Raw genomic sequence first — 10668 nt, 5'->3', positions numbered from 1 at the left:
CCTATGGTGAAGCGGTGGCTTATATAGTTCCAGCCACGCCTATTTTGGCGCGCTCTGACGTCCAATGGGCGCGAAGCGCCCCCATTGGTTCGTTACTCTCCGCCGCCTCACCATAGGTTGCTGCAGTTGCCGCAGCACAGCCAATAAGCGCGCGAGCCGCTTCGCTTGGGTCTGCTGTGCTGCAGCACTGCGTTTTACATTATTTAAAAATTAAGGATAATTTTTGGCTTCATATTCTCGAGAAAAGGGGACCTTTTCCCATAGCGTAAGCTAGCTTACGCAGTACTCGTTCCCTCATCTCAGGGAACCGAGGTTACGTTAGTAACCGAGTACGTTTTGTGATGATTTGCAGCTCGTTTCGTTATATGCAGTTGTTGTGATGATTTGCAGCTCGTTTCGTTATATGCAGGTGTTGTGATGATTTGCAGCTCGTTTCGCTATATGCATGTGTTGTGAAGGGTTTGCAGCGAGTTTCGTTATATGCATGTGTTGTGATGATTTGCAACACTTGTGTTGTCAAACTGATGAAGATGTTTTCTTCATTTGCTGATGTTTTTTCAATTTGCATTTGTTTTCTTAAGTTGCAGCGTGTTGAGCTGTCTCGGCCACCGTAACTTAAGCAGTTCTTGCTCTTCCTGGTAATCGAACCCATAACTTTGCTGACCCAACACTGATAAAAGAAAACAGTTATTGACGAATAGTCATTGTGACTAACCATGTGACAACTAGTCCCGGTTGTGTACAAAACTGCCACGCAAATTTAAAAGTTACCGAACACAAATATTAGCAAAAAGGCCAGTCGTTTTGGGTGGAATGGTAAGACTTGCTTAGCTCACCCTCAACAATGTTCCAGTGCAGCCTGCGGCTATCCAATGAGAGCCCAGCCCTCCTCCCCCTGCTCTCCTCTCCCGCCTCCTCCGCGAGCTCTCATCTCTCCGCTCTGCGTGCAGCCACTGACTGCTGCTGTCTCGCGGCGTTTGGAGATCTTGCACGCGCGCTGTATGGATGCTGAAGCTTTGGCGCTTCTGTAAACGCGACACGGAATCAACATGTCCAACCCTCCGCACGACCCATTCTACTCGTCCCCTTTCGGACCGTTCTATCGGAGACATTCACCGTACATGGTGCAGCCTGATTACAGAATTTATGAGATGAACAAACGACTCCAGTCCCGGACAGAGGTGAGTTTAGCATCGCTCCACATGAGACAGTGACAGCTGTAGTTCGGGAAAAGTTATGTTAGCCATTGCGTTTGCAAAAAAAATTCTCATCCTTTCCTATTTGGGCAAATTGAGAGCATGAACTAAGTGATTAAACTATATGTTATAGTTTTGTAACTGACTTTGTAAGCTCTGTAAGTTACATAGATGCACAAGTGTTATGAGTGCATCATATTGCTCGGATTACTACGGGAAAACAGTTGAGCATTTTATATATAAATATGTTTCTCAAGCCCTTTTTTAAACTATATAATTTAGGTACTGTATACAGAAGCAACCACTTTGATCACTAATTAAAATCCACATGGAGGTAGTAATTTAATGAACAGCGCACGAGCGCAGAGCAATGAACTGTTTTAAATAAAGATTTAAGAATTAACTTCAACAATAAAAACATACAAGCATGGCAATTAATAACCTGACTGGTGATTTTTAGGGTGAAGGAAATTAGTAAAATGGGTGAAAGATGTCAAAAGCACTTAATGAAAAAGCATCTAAGAGAGTTTGATTTGATATGTAAGAGAAAACATACAGTCCCACAAACTTTCCTGCAAAAGTGATGTCAGCATTGGACTGAAAAGCATTACTTGATTTCAGTATTTTAGCTGCATTCAGACCCTTAACATCTGCTTGTTGTCAGCACCAAACAGATGATCTTAATAATTTTTAATAAAAATTGTTAAATGTTGTGGAAAGGTAAAAAAATTCAAGGCAACATGACAACATTAGAATTTAGTCTATTTGAATTTCACTTCACCAAAACCAAAACAGTCAAATAATTGTTGTCAAGATAACCATATATCTCTCATTCTTAAATGTTTAATTAATCACACAAATATAATCTTCATTGCTATGTAAGTTGTTTATGGCATTTAACATCAAGGGAACTTTGCAATCTGACGCAGAGATCAGATTAAATAATTTTATAAATAAAGATGCCCACAGATCTTAGTAATGGTGAAAACAAACAAGAATAATAAGATTTTAGCATCACCACACACAAAACAATAATCCTATAACAGTAAATATGTCCTTTATTTATTTATAACATATACACTTAGCAAATCAGCAGTACTGTTCTATATTAAGTTTATTCAGACATCTTTGAGTTTGGGGGAATATTGTTGGTCTAACATGTGCTTTTATGTAGATTCAAAATCATTTTCATTTCCTTGTATCTGTGACTCAGAAAACAAATATGCTGTATGAACTGTAACTGCTTGCCTTTTTTTAAACAGTGAATTCAGTTTAATGACTGCAAACAAATCATGGCTTTTATGCACTTGAAACACTTCCAGAATTTGTACCCCATTTATTGTGCTTTTAAAATAATACAGTACAACAGCTGTAAACAATAGCTGTAAATATTTGTGCTGTTATACAAGGACGTGTCTGTAATGCTTATCCTAATGGAAAATAGTTTTCTTCAAAGATTTGCTGGTAACAATGCAAGTATGTCCACAAATTCCCCTTGGGTCTCCTCTTGCAACCTCTAACTCCTCAAACCAACTCTGAATTCCACTTCACTTGTCAAAAAAATTACTATATTTTTTGCTATCACAATCAATTATACCCATTTGTGATGTTATATTGTATACAGAAAAGGTTTTGAAAATGATCTTAATTGTCCCGTTGAAAATCTGCATTAAATAAGCTAATGAGTTACACTGTAGCCTATTGCTGTTGCAGTTCTGGCTCGTGAGCCTCTGCTCATGTGTTTGATCGAGGTGTTGTAACTTTAAGGAGACTTGGGCTGTATTGCAGAGATGCAATGGAACAACATCATGAATAATGCATAAGCAGCGGCCCAAACCCTGAACACTTAAACTCTGAAACGCCACTTACCAAACAGCCTATATTAAACATGTGCCAATATATCATTTTAATCTTCACAACCTCACTTTGGCATAAAAGGGCATTTGCTAAGATTAAATCTTTACATGTGTGATTGATCTTGATAAGATATTTCATTGTGAGGGTAATAATAAGTTTAGTTGATGAATGTGTTTTGCTTTGGGAAACTCGTGCAATCTGGGACTCAAACGGGGTAAAAAGAGAAAGAGAAATATAATTAAGAAAAAATATATTTGTAAAAATATTGTTAAAGGATAATTTTATTTTATTTATGCAGATTCATTTTTTATTACTCATCAAGGTTTATAAAAATAAATACATTGTTATTAGAATTAATAATTAACTCTTTGAATCATACTTTGTAGCAGTCAGTTCGGCAACGTATATCGGTTTTTGCAACATATACTGCACACCACTCAGCAGTTGCATCATTCTAGAAAAGTCTGGAACAAACATTCTGACACCTTGTTTGCTGTTTTATACCAGCAACATTTGGTACCTCCAATGTTTTCATGTTTCATTACGAGTTTTGCATAGATTGGTAGGCTCAAATGAACAAACATCTCTGCTCTGTGCACACATACAGTATCCATCTAGCAGATGGTAGAAATGTTCAAAAAAGGTTTGATATCTTGCATCCCTTTTGTAAATTTTAGCATGTATCGGTCTAGCGCCTTGCCATAACAACGCAACTCTATTGCTAATATCTTTGCAAACAGTGAGTGCAGTATTTATTAACCAAGGCCGCTGATGTGCATTTGAAGCCAGTAGTAATTTAGCACAGATTTTACAAGGGAGAGTTTCCCCCACAGCCATCCATCATGTAGACATGCAGACTTTCTTAGTTTAAGAGTTGCAGGCAAACACTGAAATAACAGGGGAAGCGAATCACCAAAGTAGCCAATGTCAAACAAAGGTGTTTTAATAACCACTTGGCTCAATATTTCTCTGCATCAGTCATTTAATGACTGAACATTAAAGCTAGCTAATCAATGTATTAGTTCTTAAAAACATGGGAATTATGCTCCATGGTGCACATCACATGACTGGAGTGAAAGTAGAATTGGACAAAAGCAGGAAGGAGTTAGGAAAGCTAGACAAGAGGGCTCAAGAGTCCCGACTCTTGACTCGAGAGTTCTCAGTACAGAATCTGGTGATTGATGTATTTTATTGTCCAGAGGCTAAAACTGTTCAGCCCACTTGCTGGCAGCAAACTAACTTCAGAGCATAGCAGTTAGAGCTTTGTGTTTTAAATAGCACCAGAGAGTTTGTCATGTAATGGAAAATTTTAATAATATATATTGTTAAAATATATTCTCCAATCCCAGCTTGAATATCTTGAAGTAACAAATCTTTAATCGGGTGATTCCCCTGAAAGTGTAAATAATGTTATTCTATGGTGCTATCAAAACATTACTGTTTGTTGCTATCTGATACATCTAGATCTTTAAAGTCAAAAGTGTTTTTTTTGGCTGTTAGTATGAATATGTTACCCTTACGGTTATCTATAAGCTTGTGTGTTCCAAAACACTCACAAAATTTGCCTTTAGAAGATGTATGCATTCAAAACTCTCCATACCATCAATACAGGGCTTCGTGATGACATCATTCTGTACTTCAGTTTCTCATCAGATTTTCTGCCCAATCTTGTTCACACATTTAGTATGTTCTATATGACAAAAGACTTATAGCACAATATGTAAGGGATAGGGAGCAATTGGCATAGTTTAAACATGCTTTCCATTGGGGTGAACAAAGTCTGGTTTTGCATCAGTGTCAAGCGAACCCCTGCAGAGTGGATCATATGCATCCATCGGCAGGGACCACAAAACATGTCTGACCCATCTGAACTTTATGCAGAATTCTGTATTTTAAAGCAATGGAGGAGATCAAACAACAAAAACGGTTAGATTTTAGGCATTATAAACAGCACTGATTGGTAGAAGAGAAGATTGGTGCCACACACCTGTAAATTACACTATTTTTAAACGACACATCATCAGCTTTAATAAAAAATTTATTTTTTCTTGTAGTTACATTTTTAATTCTAAATACAACTAAATAAAATAGTGATTTTGACAGGCTGCTTTTGTAAAAAGCTATTTTTAAAAAAGGAATGAGCCACTAGATGTCCTGCCCTGACTTCCTGTTTCAGTGTAAATTATTTTAACATATTAAATATCTTTGTGCATTTCAAGGCACTTCATTTGATTTTAATAAAGGGGGCATATTTGGGAAACCTGCTTGAAAGTAATCATTTTACACCCTTTAAGGTGTGTTTGTTCGTATTGTTGGTTTGTTGGTATATTCCACCAGTTAACGGAATGCTGTTAACGAGTCTTATACTGAATATTTGCAATTCACTTAACAAGAAAATAGTTAGCATTAGTTACAGATACTGATTTGCCTATGGGCATTATGGGCAACTTAAAACTAGCAGCTTCTCTTGTTCAAGAACTGCTTTTTCTTTTCATGTAAAAGCTGCATTTTTTCCAGAAACAGTTGGTACGTTTAAGCAGTTTCTAAAAATGCTTGAAATCATGTATACTTGCATGACATGAAAACTCAAATCAGTCGTCTAATAAAAGCTGTTTTTACATGGTGTGTGTCACCATTTGGTAAGATCACATGACCAGCTGAAAAGGTACAGAAGCTGTCACTAGGGCAGGACCCTTTCAAAAGGCACTGATATGCTCCCTTTAGGAACAAATGTACTGCCTCAGTGACAGCTTTTGTACCTGTTTTCTGACTGTATACTGTATACCAAGATGATTCACTCATATAACTATGAATAGGTGAAAGTGCAAAGCACAATATGATGAAATGAGTCACACCTTCTAAATTTAAGAGCAAATCGCCAATTAGTTAATTCATTGCATCCCTGCAGCTATCATTAGAAGCTCACGTCAGATTTTGTTGCTAATTTGAAATAATTGTGATTTTTGCATGCATTTTTAAGTAGTTCAGGACACTTGCATGCCCCAAATTCTTGCTGCCCAGATGCATTCCAAATATGGCAGCAGAGTGAATTGGCTTTCCCTGAAATGGACTTTAACTTCATTACCCTGCTGTTTTTGGACAATTTAACTTGCAGAATAAAGTAACCATGGCTGACTGTGAAAAGAACAATTATACAATAGCATGCTTTTGCCCAACTTAAACCAAAAAAAAAAAGTTATGGATACACGATTATGACAAAAATCATAATTGTCGATTAATTACGATTATCACAATTAACATTGAATGATGTTTATAAGTTTGATGCAACTGCATGCCGTATTTTTATATGAAAATAAACAAGCTGAAAACACTCTAAATGAAAAAACATTTCTATAGTATTAACTTAGCCTCAAATGTCAACTATACATCGGATTGGTTTTTTCTTTAACTTATAAAAAAGTAAAAATATGAATGGTATTATAATGGTATACCAAAACTAAAATTAAAATAATAATGGGAAAAGCCCTTAAGATAAGAATGAAGAAAGAAAAAAAACACATCTTAAGCAGGCAGGATAACATAAGTGGACTTTGAATGATTAATTGCCGCTTTGAACGATCATGTAATTGTGGCGTCTGTAATTGTAATTGCGATTAGAAATTCGATTAATTGTGCAGCCCTAGACTGACTGCACCTTCAATAGAAACCATATTGAGTTTTGTACTCTTTCAAATGTGCATTTAGACATGTTTTCCTTGAGGCTTTCATGCTGAAAGAGCATCAAACATGTTTGCTGCCATTAAAAATGTTTGCTGGATAACCTGCTGCATAAGCATGTGAAAATAAGCATGCTGGTTTACATTAAGAGGATGTAAACCTCAGCTGGTATAAGCTCATTAGCATATCACTTCTTAATATTCACAGGGTTGGAAAGAGTGAGGATAAAAATAGAGGTCACTAAGAAGACAACAAATGAAATACTAAATTTATTAATCTATCTAATGGTTTTGGAATGGAATGTGTTTATGCAAAGAAGCAGTTCACAGCTGCATTTCGGTTTGATCTGAGGGTGATCGATAATGCAGTTCACTGTGGAGAAACTCAGTCTCAAAGTCCTCAAGGTAAAACAATCATCGCAGCTCCTCCATAGTCCCATAAGAGCTTAAAAAGGCACCAAATGGCAAATCAGTCTAACCATGTCCATCATCATTTATATTACATGCTGCCTAATTGATTTTGTAGGAAGCAGGTGATGGACAACAGATTGTGTTTTAAGAGCACGTGAAAAGTCTAGCATAAATTGATGTGCCCAAATTGAAGAGTTTTGTTAAGCTGTGTAGGACTGAGAAATATCTAATGATTTCACTATCAATAATGTATCATTGAACGTTTTAATTTTTAATGGCAGCAGTGGACTTAAAAGTCTTTAAACTTTATTTTGTGCTCTCTATGGGATGAAGATAACGTACAAACCTCTTATCAATTGGCTGCATTATGCAAAAACAGGTTATGGGGTCCCGGCTGATATGTGACATATTACATTGAAAACAAAACAAAAAAATGGATTCTCTGGAACAATAAGGTGGCGTTCAAACTGGCAGGATACTAGGACAATAGTCCCACCTTTTTCCTGCGGCTTTCCCAAAGTTCCTTCCAGGCTACACTGTTGCGCTGATAACAAATAAAGAGGGATCGCCCATTTTTACCAACTTCCTGTTTTCAGACTTTTTCTGTACATATTATATTTTTGATTCCTTTTGTCCAGCCCTGAGTGATGATGTTTTTGAGGAGCCTCAGGGGTGTTATCATTGCTAAAATATCAAGTTCTCAGCTGTGTCCTGCATGGGTTGGTTTCTCAAAACACCTCATCAAAATTTGGATGGGTTGTGAACCTACAAATTTTTTTTCTAAACTAGCTCAAAATGCTTTAATGTTAACTAACACAAATATGCGTTAAGAAACTTATACACTATCATTCAAAGGTTTGAGGTTGATTCTGGTCTAAGATTTTATTTTAAGTCTCTTATGCTCACCAAGGCAGCATTTATTTGATCAAAAATAAAATAAAAACAGTAGTTATTAATCCAGTCTTTAGTGTCACGATCCTTCAGAAATTATTCTTATATGCTGATTTGTTGGGCAAGAAACTTTTTTGTTGTTGTTGTTGAAAACAGCCATTAGGCGTAATATTTTTATGGAAGCCATGACTCTTTGACGAATAGAATATTAAAACGAACAGCATTTATTTTGAAATAGTAAAAAGTCTCATCATTTTGATCAATTTAATGCATCTTTGAATAAAAGTATTAATATATTTAAAAAAACACTGACCCCAAACTCTTGGACAGTAGTGTACAGTATACTGTGCAATGTTGTCTTCAGTGGTCCAGCACTGTGTGTCATATATGGTGAAGACTTTCTGAAGGGCATTCGTTTACTTCCCCTTGCCTTATTTAAGTAGCATAATTCAGATCATATGTACCTAACCTTATAACAGTCCCAAATATGGTCAACATTCAGTTGTTCTTAAAAAAAAAAAAAAAACACACAGCAAAGCAGATTAGAATAGCTTGCCTGAAAATACCCATAGATGTTGTTTATACTGTTGTTGTTTACTAAAATGAGGTATCATGAAACGATGCATGAGTTATTTACATGCTTACTGCCATTTCCACTTTGGTTTTGGCTTGTTTACATTGTTAGTATTCCCTGAGATCTGTCGGTGGCTGTCACTGATATGTAGGTGGAAGAAGTTCAACAGCAGTTGTACAAATCCTGCGAGTGATTGCCCACACACAGCTCTGTTAAGCTCATCAAAGACCTTGTGTACATTTCATGAGTCCTGAAAGGTGAGTCTAAATGGAGTCTGCCTGGCTGAGGACTTTTTAAATGTCAATTCCCAGATGTGGATATATAAGGACAATTTACACCAATTCCCATGATGCGTGAATGAATAGGTTGCCTTCTTTCAGTGTCATTCAAAACATATATGTTAATACTCCTGGCTGAATCACACTGCCTCTAAATAAAATCAGTATTCCAACCATTCTAAAACTGACTGTTGGATTTAGATGGTCAGAAAAAACACTGATCCAGCGCAATCCAATAACCACTAGATATTAGTGTTTGTTGGGCTCCAAACTTGCATGTAAATGATTCCATTTTAAACAAAAACTATAATGAGGAACGATATCTTGATGAAATGTTATTTCATTAACAATATTATGAAATTAAATACAAATATTATAATAAACCAAAATATTATAATACATTTAAAACAAAAAATATAGGTTAGGATAAACTGTTCTTGATTATATACCTTATATTGTTTATTTTAGTTGACAGTTTCCTCATAGACAACCGTTAGCTTTTTGTACATCACTAGTGGCAGGTAAATCTGACACAGACACCACAATAATACACCAGCATGCACAAACTTAGGAAAAAGCCTAACAGTGCAACCTTGCAAAGATTCAATAGCAAATTTAGCAACATTTTTATCCAAACCACCGTACATTTGAATTTTTTTTTTTTTTTGAGTGTGTGTGTGTGTGTGCACCATTAAAACTGAATTGCAATTGAGGACATTTTAAAAATCTAAATTCAAAACAAAAATAAAAACTAGTGGAACTGTTGGAAAAAAAAACTGTTGTGTGTGTGTGTTCTGGTATATATTGTTTATGAGGACACAAATGTGTATAGTGACATGGGTACTACAACGTAAAAATGGTTTATGAGGACACTTCCCCATAAACCAAAAGGCTAAAAAACATACTACGTGGTGTTATATAAAATTTAAAAATTGCCAGTAGTTTTCTGTAAGGGGAAGGTTATCAACACAAAATATGCCAATGTGTGTGTGTGTGTGTGTGTGTACGAGCGAGAGAGAGAGAGAGAGAGAAGTATAAATATTAGTTATTTGGCTTGTGTACAGTATGTGTTGTAAAAAGAAGCCACTTTTGTTATTTACCAAGGATATGGGATGTTGTTGTCTCTCTAAGCTCTTGGATCTAACATAAATCCGAGCTGCTTGGCCCCTGCGGAGCGGTGACTGGGTTGAGAGCCACCATTTGCACATTGATGAATCCCTTTAGATGTTCCAATCAATACGGCTTTATCTTCAGGCAACCCGTGCAGACGCCCATGTTAGTTCACCTGAGGTCCTGAAGGACTGATCGGTGCGCTGTACATCAAAGCTCACTATCAGCTATAGCACGCTAGACAGGTACAATCAGCACTGAAGGCAGGAACCTCTCATTGTACATTATCTATGTCTATGAAATGCAGCAACTTTGGTTTATTCCATCAGTCAGTCAAGAACAAATAAAAAAATAAAGAAAATACAAGAATAGAGCAACAGGGGTGCACAGATATATCACTATATATGCAAATCACATTGCTAGGGAACTATGGTACAGTATAAAAAAATTATCCTATTTAACTATTAAAAAATGCAATCCTTTCCAACTTTGACACATACCTGTACGCAGGTTTACTGATACTGTTTGTAAGGGCCGCTGATGCATTAAATAGGGCTGATTAGTGCAAATGGGTGATCAGATTTCCTATTGATTGTGACAATGCAGATTGTCTTCCAGATAAATGAAATCCTATAACTCTGAGTCCTGCTGCAGATACTGATAATGGTGTTAGC

The 10668-nt window shown here is 36.3% G+C and overlaps 1 protein-coding gene across 2 annotated transcripts in view; it reads left to right on the top strand.

The window, feature by feature from the left end:
• Nucleotides 1–936: 936 nt before the first annotated feature.
• The window catches only part of LOC132113792 (LIM domain-binding protein 2-like), a 60969-nt gene continuing 51237 nt past the window's right edge, over nt 937–10668 (top strand). For both annotated transcript variants that reach the window (XM_059521793.1, XM_059521792.1), the window contains exon 1: nt 937–1181. In XM_059521793.1, the coding sequence (XP_059377776.1) occupies nt 1050–1181 (132 nt within the window). In that variant the 5' untranslated portion in view covers nt 937–1049. The remainder of the gene's footprint in view (nt 1182–10668) is intronic.

This window comes from Carassius carassius, chromosome 33, assembly GCF_963082965.1.
Source record: "Carassius carassius chromosome 33, fCarCar2.1, whole genome shotgun sequence".
NCBI lineage: Eukaryota > Metazoa > Chordata > Actinopteri > Cypriniformes > Cyprinidae > Carassius > Carassius carassius.
Note: the sequence above shows the minus strand (reverse complement) of the source record. Positions and strands in the feature narration are given on the sequence as shown.